Source organism: Durio zibethinus, chromosome 17 (assembly GCF_047325235.1).
Source record: "Durio zibethinus cultivar Kanyao isolate XHJ-2024 chromosome 17, ASM4732523v1, whole genome shotgun sequence".
NCBI lineage: Eukaryota > Viridiplantae > Streptophyta > Magnoliopsida > Malvales > Malvaceae > Durio > Durio zibethinus.
The window spans coordinates 2,196,022-2,217,340 of NC_143178.1; the positions used below are offsets into that span (position 1 = coordinate 2,196,022).

The 21,319-nt window shown below is 35.7% G+C and overlaps 3 protein-coding genes, 2 non-coding genes and 1 pseudogene across 21 annotated transcripts; 4 read left to right on the top strand and 2 right to left on the bottom strand.

The window, feature by feature from the left end:
- The first annotated feature begins 507 nt into the window (after positions 1-507).
- Positions 508-4,530, top strand: LOC111318454 (protein NRT1/ PTR FAMILY 7.3-like; annotated as a pseudogene). Its single transcript, XR_016329036.1, has 5 exons — positions 508-606; positions 800-917; positions 2,802-3,019; positions 3,210-3,772; positions 3,883-4,530. The product of XR_016329036.1 is annotated as a protein NRT1/ PTR FAMILY 7.3-like (transcript).
- On the bottom strand, positions 3,801-11,064 carry PKP3 (plastidial pyruvate kinase 3). 15 transcript variants are annotated; one of them, XM_089745989.1, is made up of 14 exons: positions 10,848-11,064; positions 9,817-10,095; positions 9,454-9,619; positions 8,886-9,020; positions 8,666-8,776; positions 8,479-8,567; positions 8,291-8,353; positions 7,651-7,826; positions 7,038-7,140; positions 6,677-6,825; positions 6,238-6,346; positions 5,665-5,833; positions 5,233-5,579; positions 3,801-4,715 (listed from the first exon to the last, which is right to left on the bottom strand). In XM_089745989.1, the coding sequence occupies exons 1-12, from the start codon at positions 10,881-10,883 to the stop codon at positions 5,720-5,722; spliced, it is 1,530 nt and encodes a 509-aa protein (XP_089602115.1). In that variant the 5' UTR covers positions 10,884-11,064; the 3' UTR covers positions 3,801-4,715; positions 5,233-5,579; positions 5,665-5,719. The 15 variants fall into 15 exon arrangements, with proteins under 15 accessions (XP_089602115.1, XP_089602114.1, XP_089602110.1 ...); XM_089745988.1 differs by having other exon boundaries at positions 6,677-6,840; positions 10,848-10,963; XM_089745984.1 differs by lacking the exon at positions 10,848-11,064 and adding an exon at positions 10,204-10,581 and having other exon boundaries at positions 3,801-4,702.
- A 2,841-nt stretch (positions 11,065-13,905) lies between these two features.
- On the top strand, positions 13,906-17,089 carry LOC111276590 (ribose-phosphate pyrophosphokinase 1-like). 2 transcript variants are annotated; one of them, XM_022862344.2, is made up of 8 exons: positions 13,906-14,236; positions 14,323-14,496; positions 14,859-15,107; positions 15,398-15,541; positions 15,651-15,818; positions 16,221-16,290; positions 16,593-16,674; positions 16,780-17,089. In XM_022862344.2, exons 1-8 carry the CDS (start codon positions 14,087-14,089, stop codon positions 16,958-16,960), a joined length of 1,218 nt encoding a protein of 405 aa, XP_022718079.1. In that variant the 5' UTR covers positions 13,906-14,086; the 3' UTR covers positions 16,961-17,089. The 2 variants fall into 2 exon arrangements, with proteins under 2 accessions (XP_022718079.1, XP_089602100.1); XM_089745974.1 differs by having other exon boundaries at positions 13,915-14,236; positions 16,593-16,701; positions 16,780-16,917.
- A 1,539-nt stretch (positions 17,090-18,628) lies between these two features.
- Positions 18,629-18,716, top strand: LOC149513950 (small nucleolar RNA snoR14). Its single transcript, XR_016329440.1, has one exon. It is a non-coding gene; the product is annotated as a small nucleolar RNA snoR14 (small nucleolar RNA).
- Positions 18,717-18,812: 96 nt separating this feature from the next.
- Positions 18,813-18,907, top strand: LOC149513951 (small nucleolar RNA Z101). The gene has a single exon (XR_016329434.1). It is a non-coding gene; the product is annotated as a small nucleolar RNA Z101 (small nucleolar RNA).
- Positions 18,908-19,055: 148 nt separating this feature from the next.
- LOC111276601 (S-norcoclaurine synthase 1-like) lies at positions 19,056-20,705 on the bottom strand. Its single transcript, XM_022862353.2, has 4 exons — positions 20,328-20,705; positions 19,997-20,244; positions 19,540-19,864; positions 19,056-19,450 (listed from the first exon to the last, which is right to left on the bottom strand). Exons 1-4 carry the CDS (start codon positions 20,568-20,570, stop codon positions 19,211-19,213), a joined length of 1,056 nt encoding a protein of 351 aa, XP_022718088.2. The 5' UTR covers positions 20,571-20,705; the 3' UTR covers positions 19,056-19,210.
- Positions 20,706-21,319: the final 614 nt, after the last annotated feature.

Here is a 21,319-nt window from a genome sequence, read left to right on the forward strand (position 1 = left end):
GATGAAGAGATGTTTTGAACATGAAGAGAAACTGAATTTTTTTTCTATTGTTGGATTTGGGAAAATGTGTGTTAATTAAGTTGGGACTAATCTGTCCAGCCAGCCAAAGAGATTTTATATGCGTACCAAATTATTGGAAACCATTTTAAGGCAACTGTCTCAAATCTGTCAATATCAAATCAAACCCAATGAGTGACACATCATGGATATGGGAGAGGGACCCAAAAGAAGTACCCTATATTCTTCATCAACCCAAAGTACTGGAGGAAAATGATACGCCAAAACTCAAAACACCCCCTCCCCATACCCTCAACCCCCCCCCCCCCCCCCCCAAAAAAAAAAAAAAAAAAACTCACTGTCTCAGTCCAAACATGTTGCATCTTATAATATTTCTCTTGATGCCCCTCCTTTTCATACAATCTCCACCGTTCGAATCACATTCTCACCCTCTATTTATTCATCTTTCTCTCCTCGTTCTTCTCCCAAACTCCCCAGTCACCTTTCTTCTTCAAAACTTTTCCCCTGCTCTCATCTTCTCCGTTACATCATAAAATTTCTCCTTTTTCTTAAGAAACATCAATGGCTTGCTTAGAGGTGTGTAAGGAGGTCTGTAAGGGCTAAAGGACTCCTATTTTCTTCTCTTTACTACAAAAATCATTGAACAATATATTTCCTCCCCTAATCTTACTATCTATACATATATATATGTATATTTCTCAACCATCATTGTTCCGTTTTTCTTCTGATTCATTCATGCAATGTTAATATATTTGTTATTTTTTTTGGTCCCAAAAAGCAGGGGAAGTTGAAAGAGGAACAAGAGGCAGCATACACTCAAGATGGAACCATTGATTGGCATGGCCGCCCTGCAATCAAAGCAAAATCTGGACAATGGACTGCTGGAATTATCATTCTCTGTATGCTCCGAATTTCTCCACTAAATTAATTAGATAACCAATGATAATATTATTTTTAAATTACACTTCACTGTATATATATTTGCAATTTTCTGACACCATTTTCTTTCTTTATTATATATATCCTCAGCTAAGCTTAGCCCTTTTCAATTTTCTTATCACTAATAACAGTAAGGCCTCTGTGTGTCACTTTCCAAAGATCGATCTTTTACTGCTTCTGATCATCTTACTTCACTTGGATAGATGGGTCCAGAAACCATAGTCCTATGGATGCAATATGATTAATGGGGGCATATTTTATAATGCTTACTCCTAACGCACTAAAGAATATATCACCACCTATATTTCATTTCACACTTACATTCTTTTCCCAGTGAGTTTTTCATAATAGCAATAATATTATACGCCATTAATCCATGGGTCAATAGAACGATTGAATATATATGTCACCGTTTAGTCATATATAAAATATAAGGTTTATAATGGTAGGGGATGTATATTTCTAGAGAGTTATTGCTGCGAAATATCAAATATATACTTAATATAGAAAAGAAAAGGAAAGAGAAAAGAGAAATTATCCGTAGCTGCTTTGGGATAAGCTATCAAAAAGGAAAAGTGAGGTTCTCAGCCTTCAGAGAGGGAGAAAAAGACAATATAAATGTAGAAACGTGTAAGGTTTGGAACAGAAAACGATACCAAACCCAGGTGTCGAACTGTTGCATGTTTTCCTTGGAGTTTGAAGCTAAGAGCTAGGGGTGGCTTGGTTTGGATATCTGGCAGTTTGCCAGTGCTAAACTAGACCACATGCAAAGGACAAGGAACAGAAATTGAGAGAAAGCACGCAATTAGGGGAAAGACGTGCCTGACACCTAATCACCCCCTCGTGATTTTTGCATGACGTGGGTTCTTGCCACGTTACTATGTTGACTGTTGTGTCTAGTCTGGTTAAAAGAGAGAATTGAGAAATGAAATTGAATTCTTCTAGTTTTAATTTTGAATAATTAATTCATTAAGATTTTTTTATTAATTAATCTTAGAATTTATAATTGGATAACATTAGAACTAATTCATGCAAATAAATTTTTATTAAACACAATTACACAGCACTAAACTAAAATATTTAGAATTGATTCATGCAAATAATTAAATATGAAAATAATATATATAATAATAGGTTAATGACTTGACAAATCACTTGAAATAAACAATAGTGGAAGAAGAGAACGAGAAAAAAAAGACTTAACCATATGTATTTACAATGAACATGGACAAGTTTGAGTTGCTATTGCTCTTTCCTTTTTTTCTTTTTGTTTGGGTTTCATATATTGGATATTTTGTTTTAGCTCTAATCTTCATAGCTCGAGATGCCTTTGATATAGTTTTCAAGTTGCTAAATTTGTGATATATCAGTGCACATGAATAGTGAAAATTGATACGACAGAAGCATCAACCTAAACGAGAATGATTCAAAACTGATTTTCTTTTTCAGAACATGAGAGAAATGAGTTCATTTGCAAATGCAAAGAAAAGGAGAGGCCATCGCCATGATTATTACTAGTTGGGTACTTGGTTGGGTGTTTGATCTTGAATGATATATTTTAGCCATGAGATCTGACTATAATCGAATGCTAGAAGAGTTTCTGAAAGCAATCATTCGCAGATTCCTAGGTTTTAGTTTTAGGTCTCATTCTTTGACCTAACTACCTAGGTGCATGTCCCTGAAGGAACCATCCCTTGATCTTGATGTGAAAGCCTCTCACTCTCTCACGTGTACCATTAAAAATCTTTATATCCAAAGAGTAAGTAACTTCTAAAATATCAAGTCTTTTTTTTTTTCTTACACGTCTCATTAATGTTTTTTTTTTCTTTTAATGAATTAACCAGTGAACCAAGGTTTGGCAACCCTAGCGTTCTTCGGGGTCGGGGTGAATTTGGTGCTTTTCCTTACAAGAGTGTTGGGGCAAAATAATGCTGATGCTGCAAATAATGTTAGCAAATGGACTGGAACTGCCTATATTTTTTCCCTGGTTGGTGCTTTCCTCAGCGATTCCTACTGGGGAAGATACAAAACCATTGCCATCTTTCAAGTCATTTTTGTTATTGTAAGTAACTCCCAACCTTTCATCATTTCTATTCCAGGGCTCCCCTGAAAAAGAAAACATGGGATATTTGCATAAATTTGAAAGTTCACAGGAATATCTTCAAAAGAGTAGGAAACAGAGTAAAATCATTTGGTCACGATCTTGCAACTGCATTCTAATTGTTTATGCCTGTAAACATTCCTAATGGTAGGGTTTGGTGTCGCTATCGCTATCATCATACCTTTTCTTGGTCAGACCAAGAGGCTGCGGAAATCAACAAATGCCATGTGGGTCACATTCAGGCTCGGAGATGGCGCTATTTTACCTCTCCATCTACCTAGTTGCACTAGGAAATGGAGGGTATCAACCTAACATTGCTACATTTGGGGCTGATCAGTTTGATGAAGACGACCCGCAGGAAGGGCACTCCAAGGTGGCCTTTTTCAGCTACTTCTACCTGGCTTTGAACCTGGGCTCCCTCTTTTCCAACACCGTTTTGGGGTATTTTGAGGATGACGGGATGTGGGCACTTGGATTCTGGGTGTCTGCAGGCTCTGCCTTCGCAGCACTTGTTTTGTTTCTGGCAGGAACCACCAGGTACAGGCACTTCAAACCAAGCGGAAATCCTCTCTCCAGGTTTTCTCAAGTCCTAGTGGCTGCAATAAAGAAATGCAGCATTGATATGCCACCAGACGCAGACCATTTGTATGATGTGGATGGAAATGATTCGACCATGAATGGAAACAGAAAGATTCTCCACACCGATGAATTCAAGTAAATAATATTAAAGCATAAACCAAGCTTGAAATTAAACCAAGTTCAAGATTATATGGCTAATCAAAAGATAAATTACACCATGCTAATTATTAATTCATCTTGTATAGGTTCTTGGACAGAGCAGCATACATAAGTACAAGGGATGTTGATGACCAGAAGAAGGGCATTTACAGCCCATGGCGTCTCTGCCCTGTTACACAAGTGGAAGAAGTTAAATGCATACTAAGATTACTCCCAATTTGGCTCTGCACCATAATTTACTCGGTGGTTTTCACACAAATGGCCTCCCTCTTCGTTGAGCAAGGTGCTGCGATGAAAACTACCATCTCGAATTTCCGAATTCCTCCAGCAAGCATGTCCAGCTTCGACATTCTCAGTGTGGCAATTTTCATATTTCTTTACCGACGAGTTCTTGATCCAGTGGTGGTCAGGATAAGAAAAAAGGATTCCAGGGGACTTACCGAACTTCAAAGGATGGGCATTGGCCTTGTTATAGCCATATTGGCAATGGTTTCTGCTGGAATTGTGGAATGCTACAGACTAAAGTATGCCGACAAAGACTGCCTACATTGTGAAGGGTCAAGCTCCTTGAGCATCTTTTGGCAAGTTCCACAATACGCATTTATAGGAGCATCTGAAGTTTTTATGTATGTTGGTCAGCTGGAGTTCTTCAATGCACAGACGCCGGATGGATTGAAAAGCTTTGGCAGTGCCCTTTACATGACATCAATGTCACTAGGGAACTACGTAAGTAGCTTGCTTGTGACCATGGTTATGAAGATCTCAACTGAAGGTCACATGCCAGGATGGATCCCAGGCAATCTCAACAAGGGTCACCTAGATAGGTTTTACTTCCTCTTAGCTGGCCTAACAACAATTGACTTGGTTGTCCATATAGCATGTGCCCGGTTGTACAAGAGTATCAAGCTGGAAGGAAAAACTGCAGAAAATGATGAGCAAGGTAGCTTTTAAGTGTAATGTATATCCGTGCTCAAACATATAATAACATTATAAATTAAAACAATAATGTGGAATTGGGGACAGGGGTAGTCACTAGCACTATGTTGAGAGTTTATGTCGAAAGAAAAAAGTGGGTATTCTGAAAGAAACCGTTTTTCCTCTCAACTCTCTTAAATTCCTATCACTCTGACGCAGTTTTCATGTCATAGAGTTGAGTCGAAGATCTCATAGAGGCAGGAACTGACATGTGCTCCTAAGCTGCTATAATTGGATGGTTGTATCTCTCTGTAAATTGCAGTATGCTCTCTGCAGAAGAGAGCTACTCTTTTGAACATTAATGGACGTAAACTTTTCCTCAATATAACTTCTATTAAACGTTTTTCAGACCTTGGCAGCAACTGCATCCGAAGGTAAGTTTCAACTTTCAATCATAAATGACTCACACATCGTGACACGATAACAATAGAGATAAGTGCAGTTCAATAGGGTTTTCCTACCTTGGAAGAATGTCTTGATACGAAGGTCAATCATAAAAGAGGCGGAGTCATGGGAGGCAAAGTTCCACTTCCAATGTTACTTTGTATTAGTATACCTTCAAGTAGTTCAGGAATTCAACAGAAATATGGGAAAGAAGCTGCTCCTACGAGGAATTGGTACAGGGGAAAGCTATTCTGAGGATTCAAGCCGATAAGTTTATCATAACATGAGAACTGGTCCGTGATCACAAGTTATAACCAGAGTGCAATGGGAATGCCTTTGCTACATCTGAATTCTTTTATAATAAAAAATCTACTTCACATAAAAGTTTTCCGGTCAATAACTAGATTTTGTGTTTTCAATATCCCTAAAACAAAAAGATAAATTCTAATTATTACTTGGACATAAATTACAAAATTGTAATAAACTAAAACCATATGTCTATCATTTACCTACTCCATGGTAACTTCTATCACAAGAAAGTGTCTTCACTCTTCCCTCATAAAATCATGCTAGGACTTTTCGAACTTGGATGTGATGGGTGGATTCCTGACGCCAGATTGGTTGTGCGCCACTTTGGACAAGAGTAACATGCTCTCCCTCCTCCACCAAATTCTTGTCCTAAAGCATTGAAAATTTGTATGAGAGAAATGTTTGAGCATATGAAGTAATGATCCAACAGAAAAACCAATCAATGGCTGGGGACTAGTGGCAAAGGCTCTATCAACAAAAGAGAATGAGTTTGGATCTTGGGAGCAGTTTAGTCCATCTGTGAAGGGAATGAAACTCTTACCGTTCACTCTTGAACCACTGGCCTTTTACATCTACACTCTCAGGTATGGCTTAGTCTATCCTGAGGGAAAGCCAGCTCATTGCTGGCATGTTTTGTTTTGTCTAAGCCCCCTAAATTGGCTCCCCAACAGCTAGAAGCCATTGTAAGGAAACTAGATAGGATAGCCACCCATTGATCCTAACCTCAAGATGGGAAAATACTCTCTTAAAAAAAAACACTGTTAAGTGCTAACCATTAACAGCTTGAGTGCTCGGGAAAAGGTCTCCTCCACATCATCTGAAAACTGCATATATATGGGCATGACACCTTGATAAAGTGCCAGTCTCTGCTTAATTCTTTCCCTGCCAAGAATGAAAATTATGGCATAAAAGTGAGAACAGGGAATGGAAACAAGTTTTAATTTGAAATACCTAAGCAATTCTCAATTAAACTATCATTCATTGACTATATTAGCAGTTAATCTGTAGAGAGATTGTCAGGAATAATTTCCCCAAGGCAGTTTTACCAAAATCAGACATTAGAATTTTGTTGTACCAGCACTACAATGTATATGAAGCAAAGTTGCCAACATACGTGAACATAGATTTATTTACCAAACACAAGATATGTCAAAAACCAAATTGAAATAATAGGAAAAGAATAGTTTATGTAGTACAGCTACCAAAACTCACTCGTTTGTGAAGGCAAAGATTGATGAGGAAGGACGGTAATGACTTAATAGTATAGCCATGGATCCTGTTCTTGTAAAGACAATGATTGGAGTATCAAGGGTGTTCGCCATAGTTGTAGAATGGAAAGCAAACATTTCACCCATATGACTCTGCAAAAGAATGCCCTCAACGTGGCCAGATTATGAAAGCAAAATTAGGAAAGGAACTGGTTTAAAACAGGACTAGAGAAATTGAAAAATAAAAGAACTAGAAAGGTTCTTTCAGCTCTTTTCAGTCGATGCCGTATATCTATATTACCATGGCATAAGGCAACATGGAAACACACAACCTTGAATGACATGTAGCCAATTCCAAAATTTACCTTGTAAGCATTAAAACGAACTGGAGGCATGATACTGACTAGAAGACTTGACTCAGTCCTCAATGCCACAGTGTGCATAACTTTAACAGCTTTAATTGGATACCTTCAGTTGTTGTCATCAATGAAATAATTAGTAACTAATTTTTAAAGATGCAGATACCAATATAACAATGCCATAAGTTAAATGCTAGATTAAGCTATCTAAAATGAACGTAGATCAACAAATATTAGCATTTGGATGACCAGGACATCTAAAAACAGCAAGATCCTTCCCACTGGAGCTTTGCCAGGAACAAAGCCACAATTTGCAATATTCCATTTCAACTAAACCATGTTCATGCTACTTCAAAGCCCAGCAATGGAATAAAATACACTAGTTGATGGAACAATGAAAGCATCCACAATTCTTGCAGAAATCAGGAAACAATTACCTAATATTTCAGCCTGCAACTTCCTAAATTTATCACTTTTATGAGATAATGCCCATTCTACCTCCATTATAATACAAACAAATGAAAAGGGGGGGGGGGGAAGAGGAAGAGATTAAAACATAATATTTCCTGGAAATATGTGACTGATTATTATTTAACAAATTTTAGCCAAGTTAACTCACTTTCCGTGTGCAGTTTCTCCAGAAAGCATAATTGCATCAGCACCTTCTCGAACAGCAATTGCAATGTCAGAAACTTCAGCTCTTGTTGGCGTAGGATGATTAATCATGCTTTCAAGCATGTTTGTCGCCACTATTACTGGTTTATGCATATTACGGCACCTTCTGATGATGTCTTCCTATAGAACGACAACAAGACAAGCTTTTATACATGGAAATGGAAAATGAATTAATCCTAGAATCTAAACTTAACTGGTCCGGGTAGGACATAATAACACTACTGTCTATGACTCTATAAGCCCTCAAATACAAATAATTCAAATGGTTTTAAAACTATTTTATGGCTTCTAAATTTACCTCATCGTATGATCCATGATTCTTTCTTTAATAGATCTGAAATTCAAAATGATCATATAATTTGTTTACAATTTAACAAGACAGTCATACTCTGTTACATGTTAACTTAATTCTTCCACAAATTTCTCAATTACTGAAAATATTATGATGTTTACAACACTTTATCATTCTCAGAATAGCACTTCATTGAAGATTTTTTGAAAAAAAAAATGATACAAGCATTTCTATTAGACCTATATTCTCATATTGAGAAAAAAGAAGATGCATATCAACAATTAAAAGTTACCTGCAATAAAGGGACCTCCTCAATTGGAAGTTCAGCTCCAAGGTCTCCTCGAGCAACCATTGCCTATAATGTCCGTGAAACCAGTTAAGTTTCAATTGATATCATTCAAACGCCAAAATCTCACTCTATGAGTCCTTCTAATGCTTTTTGAAACTATAAACACATTACTCAAGAATATCAAAACAAACCCCATCAGAAGCAGAAATTATTGAGTGTAGATTCGGTATAGAATCAGCACTTTCAATTTTCACAATAACATGAATGTCTGCATTGCAGCCTGCAAGAGAGTTTGGTAACAAAACAATCAGAACTGTAGAAGGCATCTATTATATACACCCTTCATAATTTAATGAGAAACTATGAAAAAAACTTTACCTTTAAGATAATCTTTCAACTCATGGACCACTTTAGCATCCTTGACAAAAGAAACAGCATAAAAATCAACTTGGTTGTCCACCCCAAATTTGATATCTTCCCAATCTTTATCTGTAAACATGAAGCACACCATCCAAATTAGCAAACAATATCGAACAAAATAGAACATGTTTAAGTAAAACTTCAAAGCAACAGCATCACATTTAAAACAGAAAATAACCTGTTATTGATGGCAGAGTTGCACTTTTTCCACGCACATTTAAATGGCGCCTTGATTTTAGTTCTCCACCATCAACTACTACACATTTAACCGAATCCTTTGTCTTTGACTTCACAGCTAATGACATCATTCCACCTGCCATATAGAGACACAAAGGAAATCATTAAGCTACACATACAAGTAAAAGCTTGAGAAAAATGCGTTTTTGATTGGTGAATGCTTCCTAGTTACAATCATTTGGATAGAAATTTAATTACACAAAGCTTAATAAAGACAAGCATATCATGGAAACGAATTTAAGGATATAACCAATTTGTCAGGGTCTTTCATGTTACAGATCAAATACATTAAATACAGCACAGCAAACAGAAAGAGGATACAAGACAAAGATTTTGTCTATTCCAAGAGGAAATGACATAACAAAACAATTGATTGCATCTTTAATAAGAACAATTCATAAAACTTATTCAATTGGTTCTAATTACACCACCATACATTCAAAACAAAGATTCTAAAACAAAAGACAAAACCCAGTTTCCAAAGACATCAAAATGGAATCTATTCTCACCATCTACCAATAGTATGTCTCCAACTTCCACATCGTTCACAAAGTCATCGTAGTTTACACTAACAGTATTTTCTTTGCAAACTCCTCTTCTGATAGTGAAATTAAATTCTTGCCCCTCTTTAAGCTGTATTGGTTGAGGAACATCGCCGCTTCTAACCTCAGGGCCCTAAATAAACAGCAAACCAACCATATCACAACCAATGGCTAATAGAAATCTAATTCTCAATCTACAAATGGAAACAAAACATCCAATTAAAATTTGGGTTTTGCTCTGCAGTGCCTAATTTGCATAGTAATCTTCGTTCAGTGCATTGGTCAGTCGACTGTTGCATTTAACATGAAAATATGTCAATAAATGGATACCTTAGTGTCCAACATTATGGCAATAACTTTGTCTTCAAATTGAGCATTGTATTCTTTAACGAGATCAATGGTTTTTTTATGGGAAGCATGATCTCCATGGGACATATTCAATCGTGCCACATTCATTCCAGCCTCAGCCAGTTTCCATATCATCTCACGTGAGCTCGTCGAAGGACCGATTGTACAAACAATCTTGGTTTTTCTTCGAGGGCTCGAGTTCCTTTTCACTTGTCCTAAAGCCCCGCTGTTTAACAGCTCAACCATAGAGTTCAGCTTGTCCTGGAAAGCCAATAATTGAAAACAACAACCATATAAAAAAAAATAATGAAGCGAAAAAGAAGTGTGTTTAAAAAATACAGAGGCAAGGGATAGAAGAACGAAACCCACGGCGTTAAAACGGCCGTTGGTGGAAGTAAGAGCGCCGGTTTGAGTGATTCTCATGGATCTGATAGAGAAAGATGCTTTTCCTTTACGGAAAAAGAGACGTCGTTTAGTCCGATTGATTCCGGATTCGAACAGAGAATGATCTGTTATGTTACGAAAAGACGATAAATCGGCGGAAGCGTCAGTTAATGCAGTAATCGTCGCCATTTGGATTTGTTTCTGTTGTTTGTTTTGGAAGTGGAACAAAGGGAAGAAGAAGAAGCGAATTGAAACCAGACTCCTGAACAATACAGAGAGAGAGAAAGGAAAGTGACAACTGGAGATATTTCTAAAAGGGTAAAAGAATGCGAGGACCACAACGAGCTTGGGTTTTGAGATGGCAAAGCACACTTGTCTTGTCTCAGATATTATAAGATAGTTAGGGCTTAAGTTCTGCTGCTCCTGTTGGCTCAGAAAAAAATTATATTAAATTTATAGATTTTTATCAACGAAATTCAAATTTAAATTTCACCAATTTAACCAATTTCATTGATAAATCTTTTAATAAAATTTTGAAGAAAAATTTTACACTTTATTGTTTTGTTTTATGCATCCAGGTACAAAATTTGCAAAAAAAAAAAAAAATCCAATGGAGCAGGTAAACCAACCTTGTCAGTAATATAAACCAAGGAGGATAGACACATTGACTCAGTTGGATAGACTCATCTTCCTTGTATATTGAACTTCAACCCAATCAACAGCTTTATTTGCTTTTCTAGTTAACTTTGCGAGCCCTGCCAGAGTATGCTTCACCATGGACATAATCTTCCACTCTGACTAAGGTCAGAACACAGATGCTTATGCAAAATAGTAGAATCTGTTTCCATGATTCTACTATTTGAAATTATAATATATTTATCAAAATGTATCATTATATATTTTTTATTATTCAAATAATTATCATTATATATTAGATGGTTAGATTGTTTCCTTTTTACCTTTCCAAAGATGGGTCTGTCATATGTGACTGTAGGACAGAAATACACCACGCTGGGTTCATAATAAACCCAAACCCAAATGCAAAGAAGAGATTGCTGACAAGAAAGTTAAACCCAAGTTCTAGTGGAAACTGGAAACTGCGGGTCCATTAGAACATTGCAATGATGAATTGAGGACTGGACTCGTTCCTTTAAACATGAGGCTCCTTCCTTCTTGCCTTTCCAAAGTCCCAAACCTAGCAAATTCATCACTTCGGCCTTAGATACGAGATTAATCTCTCCCTTTGCATTCTTAAAAGTCAGATTAATTTAATTTAGACATGATATAAAATTGCATGAAAAACGTATAGGACATGCTTGATAAAACTATAACCAGAAATAAAAAAAATGAAATAGATGGCATTAGTGCCACTCAATGAAGATGTCGTTTACTTAATTGGCTACATGGATCTCTGTTCTCCTAACCGGCTATGGTTAAAGAACTAGCGCAAAAGGCAGAAAATTACCTTTGTTGCCCATTGTTAATGTGCCGTAGAACATCGTGTTTCCAATTTTCTTGGCTCATTTAAGTTGCACATTTTGCAGTGTTCCGCATCTGAAAACAGTAATTCAGTTACTTGAAAAGTATGGAAAGTTGCCAGCTTAGTTCTGTCTCAAGCACATTTCTCGCATGGGGTATGGTCTCTCTCTCACAAGCGCAAGCACCCACATTTGCCCCTCTGCGCATATGTATATACACATATTTACATAAATTATAATCATTATAAAGCCAAAAAAATTCTCAGTCTAGACCGGATTCTTATCTCAGTTAGAGCTTTTTGTATTCAAGCAATAATTGTTAGTTGTTTGTGAAATGTTTTAAAAGCTGGAGTTTTGAGTTGATTTTCTTTCTATGAATTCCATTTTATCGGGGGAATCTCAGCAAGCAAGTCAACATCCTGAGGTTAGTTCACCGCCCTAAGTTTCTAGCCATGCCACTGGGTCTCAGCCGTTAGTTTCTTAAGTCATGTCAAACCTTCTCGACCATAGCTTAGAAAGATTGTAACACGATTCATAAGCAGCCTCTGGTACATCAAATACTACTTTGTTGGAGGATATGTTCAATTTGATGTACATCAAATGCCATTATTTTTCTCATCAAATGCTGTCTGTATACATTGAATATGATAGAGAATATTTCCTGTATTGCCTTCTCCAAAGCATTGGAAACACGTTTCTACTTTCTACCCTTGTCAGGTATGGCCACCAATTTCAAGGGGAAATTGTAGTGTTTCATCATTCGTTCCAGTTAGTTCTTCCTTTTTCTTCTACTGAAACAAGGAGGCATTTATGGCCACCAAACCAAGCTATGATCGCTTATAATTTATCTATTATTATTGGTTGTAGTGTTGACATGGGCTCTGGATTTTTGGATCTTTTTCCAAAGGTCAAGAAATGCTGGTTGTAGTATCAGTATGATTTTAGGGTTGCTTGCCGTTTACGAGTGTGATATATATAAATGAATTTAGCAAATTTAAAAAACTCATTCCAGTGTTATTGTAACACCCTAATACACATAAAGATCTATGATATATAAATAAAAATTTAAACTTAAAATTTGTGATATATTTTTGTAAAATAAATAATAATACTTTTAGATCAAAATAAATAATACTTTATAGGTTGAATATACATATTTTTAATTATAATTATGTGAAAATTCATTTCACTCTTCCAAAAGTTGATAAAAACACGATTCGATTTTCGTAAGGAGAAAAGCGATTTTGTTGAAAGTGCTCCTGAGTCCTGAGCCATCAGCCACCATAGCACACACTATCAAACTGACCTGAGAATTTGAAGCGGAGGAGGTTTTCACTGTTATCCACTTGCCTAACAGTTAGAAAAGAAAATATATATTTCTATCTTGAAAAAGGTTGCTGCCATGTGACCTAACGGTCACGTTTCGAGTTATGGAAACAATTTTCTGACAAAAATGCAAAAAAAAATTTCGTATGATACATCTTTATCCAAATTTTGCACATAGGGAGAGTTTTGCGCACATGGCTGGCTTAGAAAAATTGAAACCAATGACAATTGACAATGGATAGGGTTGCTAACTTGGCTTAAAAATTTGATAATTTGAAATACGATGTGATGATACGATATAATATGAAAATAATACGAATAAAATATATAAAAATAATATAATTTAAAATTTTAATAAAAAATATAAATAAAATTAAAAATATATATTTTATATTTTTATATTGATACAAATTATAATATATAATTTTTATATAAAATATAATATAAATATAAAAATTATTAATATTTTAAATGATATACATAATTTATCAAATCTACTTAAGAATCGATAAATTTCATCCAAAAACTTACAAAACTTTCAAGATTGTCCTTAATCTCTCATTTTCTTGTTTTTGGTAAATAATCTGTCATTTCTTTTCTCTAATTAATTTTATTTAAAGTTACAATTCATCCTAATTATCATCATAAAAAACAATAGAATCCCTTTTTATCAACCATTTAAACTTAAAAAAGAGTCAAAATCAAAATCGTAGCTAGTTTAAAAGCAAAGTCTTGCATCCAGCGCCCAGTTGGTCTTCACTTTTTCTACGTGGCAGAAGCCCAATAAAAGACTGGGCCCTCCATCTGCTCGTCCCAGTTTTCCAAAAGACTGAACCCTCCATCAACGAGGCTAACATATATATTTTTATATATAAAGATGCGTGTGTACGTTGAGTTGCTTGGCGGAGGAACAGAAAAAGAAGAAGAGAGCAATAACGCTAGCTCGGCACTCGATAAAACGGCCACCGCACCTTTACCCCTTCAACCGCTCCTTTGCCGCCGCTTAAATTTCCGAACCGCCAAACACCCAACCCCGATTGCCAAAAATATTAACAAAAGAAGGAATGGCTGCGATGATGACGTTACCTTCGCCGTCTAAAACATGGTCGTTTTGGTCGTTCTCTTCGTCTTCTTTCTTCACTCGTTTCTCTCTCAGCCACAAAAGCGTCGGTTTCAATGATTCTCGTTGTCGTATCTGTGCTTCTAACAGCTTTGTAAGATTATTTAATGTGATGCACGTGTGGGTATATGATGAACTCGACAGTGCATTTTTTTTTATTTTTTTTTCTTTGAATATTAGAAATGTGACCTGCCTCAACCAGTGAATTATGGAAATGGGAAGCCAACGATTCCAATCCTTAATGAAAGGACACTGCCCAAGTTCTTGGAATCAGCTCGAATGGAGACAGCTGTTAACAGAAATGGTGCCAAGCTCAAAGTGTTTTCCGGCACCGCCAATCCTGAACTTTCTCAGGTTATTGCATTACCATTTTGTGTATTATATTGCGTTCTATAGAATTCTTTTCACAGGTTTTACTTTCAATGATCATATATAAATGTATAAGATTAACAAGATGTAGACCTTAGTGCCTTGCAGCTGTTTGGTGATAGACTGAAAGTGTGAAAGGTGTTTCTAAAACTGCCTCATATTATGCCTGTTTGAATGCCATTCCTACAATTTGCCCTACGAAGATGTAACCATTAGAGCATGTTGTATCTTATCAAGCTTCACCTTCCTTTCTTGGTTTAAGCATTAGGATTACTCCTCTTCTCTGAACTTGAGCAATTATTCTTTCTTATTTCTTTGAACTTGTGTTTGCTCACTCTTTGTTGCAGGAAATTGCTTGGTGCATGGGTTTGCAGCTGGGAAAGATCAACATAAAGCGATTTGCTGATGGGGAAATTTATGTTCAGCTGCAAGAGAGTGTTAGAGGATGTGATGTATATTTAGTGCAACCAACATGCCCTCCTGCAAATGAGAATCTCATGGAGCTTCTCATAATGGTTGATGCTTGTCGGAGAGCATCGGCCAAAAATATCACTTTAGTGATTCCATATTTTGGTTATGCCAGAGCTGATAGAAAGGCAAGTTCAAATGCTTTGTATTTGCAATAAATTATCGAGGATGAAAATATGATTATTTATGAGATGTCAGGGGCAAATAGAACGGATTAAAGTCTAACCACCTTAAGTAGCCTAGCGTGTGACATTTGTGTTATTTGTAATATCATAATCAGTAACAAAATTGTTGATTGAGTCAATGCCTTTGCTTCTTGCAGTTTTTATTTTAATAAGGAATGAACTTCTGAGGCTTTTGAATCATATTGTATTTTGATGGATGCTAAATGGTCTTCTCTATGTAATCTTTTTTTCAGACTCAAGGCCGTGAATCCATTGCAGCCAAACTGGTTGCAAATCTTATCACAGAAGCTGGTGCAAACCGTGTTCTTGCTTGTGACATTCATTCTGGGCAGTCCATGGGTTACTTTGATATTCCAGTGGACCATGTGTACTGTCAGGTATTCAGTCATCAAACTTCAAACTAATAATTGTTGACTGTCAATGACTATGTGATTACTAATTCTTCCATCTTTCTTTTTTTTTTTTTTTTTGTGCTGTTGACTGTAGCCTGTGATTCTTGATTATCTTGCCAGCAAGAGAATTTGTTATGATGACTTGGTAGTGGTTTCACCTGATGTTGGTGGAGTAGCAAGAGCACGTGCTTTTGCAAAAAAACTATCAGATGCACCTTTAGCCATTGTGGATAAAAGGCGTCAAGGACACAATGTTGCAGAGGTAATGCTTTCTCCACAACTCTGCTGTCATTATCTTTCTTCCCCGTTGATTGTGCTATTATATTTACTGTTATTCGAAGGTGTTTGAGATATGGTTATTAGAGGTTAAGACAGTATGTTATTGTGGAGGGATGTGGCAGCACATTTGGCAGCCATAATAGGGACAATTAGTCAGAAATATGTTGCACTTTTTTCCCTTGTTGAGTTGACATTTTGGTCTACCGAAATTGTTTCATTAATTGTTTAAGTTAATAATTGATATCAAGAAGTTTAACACATGGCGCAGGCTGATATCTGCAGCAAGTCTTTTAAATCCTCAGTTTGTGTTATATTTCTGGCTTTAGTTCGATAAGTATTACTTATTACATTATTAATGTCTCCATGCCTAATTTTTATTGTTCAGGTAATGAACCTTATTGGTGACGTAAAAGGAAAAGTTGCAGTTATGGTGGATGATATGATTGACACTGCTGGTGAGTGATAGCAATGAGAAGATGGCAAACAAAAAATTTTTCTTAATTGCAAATACACATTAATTTTGCTTATCATGATGTATTTGATGGTTAAATATGGCAAAAAAAACCCGTCAGTTAGATCTTTATTCAGTAAAGTTCTGTTCTGAGTATCTCCTCTAAATTATTTTCTTTTCTCTTCTAAAAAAAATGAACTTTTCCTCGTGATTTTCCTCTGCTGCTTTGAAAAATGGTCCTTTTTAACCATTGGCTTTGTTTTAAATTCAGTTTACGTATACTAGTGAATTTTCTGTGTTTTCTAGGAACGATTGCAAAAGGGGCTGCACTTTTACACCAAGAGGGGGCGAAGGAAGTTTATGCATGCTGTACCCATGCAGTTTTCAGGTTTTAACTTACTTTTGGCTGAACTAGGTAAAAGCTCATGTATAGTTGTTATATGTATCAACCTTTTCATTGATATGATTTCCTATTATTGTTCTTTCTTGGCAGTCCTCCTGCAATAGAGAGGTTATCAGGTGGCCTTTTTCAAGAAGTAATCATTACAAATACGCTTCCAATGGCAGAAAAGAATTACTTCCCTCAGCTAACAGTTCTTTCCGTGGCGAACCTGTTGGGTGAAACTATTTGGCGTGTTCATGATGATTGTTCCGTGAGTAGTATTTTTCAGTGAAATCAGATAGCGAATCCCAAAGGTGTTTTCTCCTTCAAATTTATTAATGTGCAATAAATGCCTTTGCTCCAGAGGTAAAAATGGCTGACGATCAGATAGGAATAAGTCTTAGATTCTTATCTCCAAAAGGGATGGAGAATCAACACATGGGTCTCATCTCTGTGGATCTGCATAATTTAGTTTCTTTTTTTGGGCTAAAATGCCTTTCATTTTATTCTTTATTAGAGGGATATCCTTTTTTTTTTTTTCTCCACCGGAAGCTATCTTATAATTTTTCCATTTACTTTGCATTAGTTGGATGTTCTTCCAAAACATCAACATAATGGGACATTAAAGCCCACCAATTGCAAACTGGCTGGTTCAAAACTTCAAATACATACAGGTGTCTGGTTCTTTTCTACAGAAAGTGCTAATTGTTTTTTATTTGCGACAGAATCATCCGACAACGTCCAAGATTATTTTATCTAAGCTCTCCAATTGCAATTTGGACAACATCCCAAGATTATTTTCAAGTCAAACATGTCTCTGTCCTTGTCAAACTAGTTTGAACTGCATTTGAATCATGTAGTGTTATTGAATGGAGCATTTTCTATATGATTGAATGGCTGTTTTCTTTTCTTTTCTTTTCCGTTTTGCTTTTAGTCGAAATGCAGGTCGTGTATACGTATTTCCTAATTATCTGTTCATGGGCCGACTGGTCTGTCGGGCCAGCGAGCTAGGCGTCGGTCTGTTAGGCTTGTTCATCGACAGAATGATCTATCAGGCCTGTGAGTTGGGCGTCGGTTGTGTCAGGCTTGAGGGCTAGGCCTAGCCCAGATTCAGCTTTAGGTGATTTTTCAAGTTTGCATTGGTCCGTGAAGATATATTTTGTTATTATATAATTATTTTTTAAAATTTTAATTTAATTTAAAAAATAATTATAAATTTTTTAAATTGGTTATTTTATCGTAAGAACGATAACAGTTCAAATTAAATTTAATTTTTTTAAAATAATATATAATTTTATAAAATTTTAAATTTTAATTTAAATTTGAATCAATTTTTTAAATAAATTCGATTCAATTCAAATTTTATCAATTTAATTTAATTATTTTTTTAACTTTTAATTTTAATTTTATATATTATTTTAATAAAATTTTTAATATATTTAAATAAATTTATATACAAAATTATTATTTTTATTTTACAAAAATTAAAATATATAAAAATTAATAAAAATATATTTTTTATTTAATCAAAACTTTTTAAATTTTTTAAATTTCAATTTAAAATTTAACCCTAACTCAACATATATATATATAAATATATATATAAATATATATATATTTAATATTTAAATTTAATTTTAGCATAATAAAATAAAATTAGAATCGAATCAAAAAATACAATTTCGAAAAACGAATTGGTTTTCGGTTTTTTTTCTTTTGCCGGGCCTTTTTAGGAGACTACTAGGGTTTGTCTCTGCATGTAAAAATACTCATTTTGCTGCTCAACTTCATCAACTCTTCAGCTTCGATTCACCGCCGGCTCTCCAAAACTTTCTCAATAAAGAAAATTTTTTTTCCTTTGGTGTCTGAAAAGTAATTGTAGTGATGAACCCTTTTCCGATTTTTGTTTTAAAATTTTTGAATTTCTTTTGAACAAAAAAGGGGAGAGAAATAAGTAAAAGCGATGTGACGATAGAAATTCAATGGTCTGTCAATCCACTGATCTAACAATTTGATGTTACATTGAAGTTCCGACAGGTTCTGATTGCTTTTTCTGCCTCCCTTACTCTTATAAATTTCTGTCATCGCCTTTGTCGTTTTTTATTTTGTTAGTTAAGATCTAGGCTTTGAACTTGTTTTACTGAATTGGGCATTTGATGAATCTCATTTTTAATGGGTAATTTGCGTCTGAAGTAGCATTTCTTTGATGCTAAATCACCTTGGAGACCTGATGCCCACTTTTTCAGCGTATTTGAAAACATTATTTTTGTTTAGAATTGAACTCAGATCTTATGCTAGCTCGTTGGAGCTATTGAAAGAACCTGTTTTTGCGTGCTAAGCTATTCAAGGTATATTTTTTCTTTAATTCCTTCTATCTGTTCGACTAATTTTCTATCAGGTCAATGTTTTTGGGCATTTGATGAATTCCCATATTTAATGGGTAATTTGTCTATATCGAATAAAACTAAATTGCAAGAACAGCTTTTTGGAAACATTTATCATTAACAAAGAGCTGTTGTATAAAGTCAAGCAAGATTATGAATTAGAGCTTCATTTGATCCAACAGACCTTTCCCATCAAGTCTGCTGCTTATTGTCAGTCTCACGAACTCCTCATGTGGGATAGTCCTGTACCCTGCTTTGCTTGTCTTGACAAGATCGGGCAAGGGACCAATCTTGGTACTTACGTTTGGACTGTGAAATGCCGCAATTGACAGCCGCTCTTTGTCTGGATTAATGACAGCCCTATGCTCTATGCTTTTATATTCTCCATTGCTCATAATCTGCATTAATAAGATCCCTTTGCTTAGGCACACTATATATACAATCGTCCAGTCCAAGTATGTTTAATATATTACTTCTATTATATTACCTCGATCACGTCTCCAATATTGATGATAAATGCGCCAGGGATGGGTTTAACAGGCACCCATTCGCCATTTTTCTTGATTTGTAAACCTTCAACATCATTCACCTGAATCAAGAGTGTTAAGGCAGTAGCGTCAGAGTGTGATGCGAGACCAATAACCCTGCTTGCTTCAGCACAAGGTGGATAATAGTTCATTCTTATTCCCTGTGTTCCATCCTCAAAAAAGCTTGCAAGCGACTCAGGGTCAGTCCCCAGGTTCTTTGCTATCAGCATCAAGAGATGAATTGTAACCTTTTGTAACTCCATTGAGTACTTATCCAATGTTTCTCTGCTAACCGCAAGTTACAGAAAATTAATACCTTTTGCTATTATGGGCATATTTTCTAATTGATTTGATTCGGGGTAAGTTGCTCGCTGGTGTGGTTCAGAATAATGTCATGTTCATAGCGACAGCATTTACCTGAATGAATTTGGGGTGGTCGGCCAGAATCTCATATTTCTTAGGGGCATCGGCAAGGGATAAAGGAAGAGCATGTCACCCCAATCAAGCTTCTGGTTTTCTGACACTACGAAGGCTTGGCCATAGCCTTCAATGTTATTTGGTAGCTGTGCACAAGCCATCTTCTTCTCCAATGGCAACTTAAAGAACTCTTGTACGTCAATCTTCAGTTTCTCTATTACTTCATCTCGTACCCCATGATTGATTAACTGTTTCACCATTAATAAGATACTAGTAAGGCGATCATTGTTAAAAGTTACCAGTCACTGAGAATTCTGTTGAGATTAGGTACCTGGAAGAAGCCCCAGTGTTTGCAAGCCAAATGGAGTTTTCTCTGTTCATCATCATGGCCTAGTGTAATCATGTCAATCACTGGAATCTTAAGGGACTCATCGATGGAAACTACATCGAACTCAACCTCTGGCCTGATGTACCTGGATGGGATGTCTTTCAGTTTCTTGGATGCAAGAGCTTGGACATTCTCAACAGGTAAAGAACCACCAAATCCGTCTCTGCTAAGCACCTCTGTTTCCATTTCTGTAAAGCTTTCAAGTTCTAAATACTACAGTCTGATTTCTGTTCATATGCTAAATACTACAGTTCGGTAATTTCTAAGCATCGTTGGCTTCTTGTCCGTCCATGAGCTAATCCATTTCAGGACCAAAGCATTTGTCCTTTATGAATCCAAAATATATCCTTTTTTCTATTTTTAAGAGTTTGCCGTCCCTTAATGGCTAACATTGAAAGCCAATGAGAAAAGGTCAAAGCAAACGAAATGTCATTATTAGCTTCTGGAGTTTCTTTATCGGTTACACCTACCTCTATCTTTGTTTGTAATCAATTCTTTGGAAATCTAAATTTAGACTTAGGAACAACAATATTTTCTTACCAGATCCAGTAGAAAGAGGAATCCACGTAAGTCAATTTAACATCTTTTAACTTAGAGGGGGCCAACAGCCTTTCTTGGACTAAACATTTGGGCATAGAAAAGCTTTATGCAAACGAAGAGACCATTGGATCTGAGGTTTGTTGTTCTAGAGATTTACAGGACTTATTATAATCAGTATATTTAATTATGAGTTTGAATATGCTTTTATAACTAGGATTTGTTGTTTCCATGCTTTCTTCGGATTATGAAAACACACATTTGATTATGTTTTTGTGAGTTTTTTATGAAGTGAAATTGTACCTTGAGCAAAACGAATGCAATGCAAATTCCCTTTTAAATTGTCTCAACAAGAGATGTTATATTGGCCATGATGTCGTGATTGGGAAGATATGGAG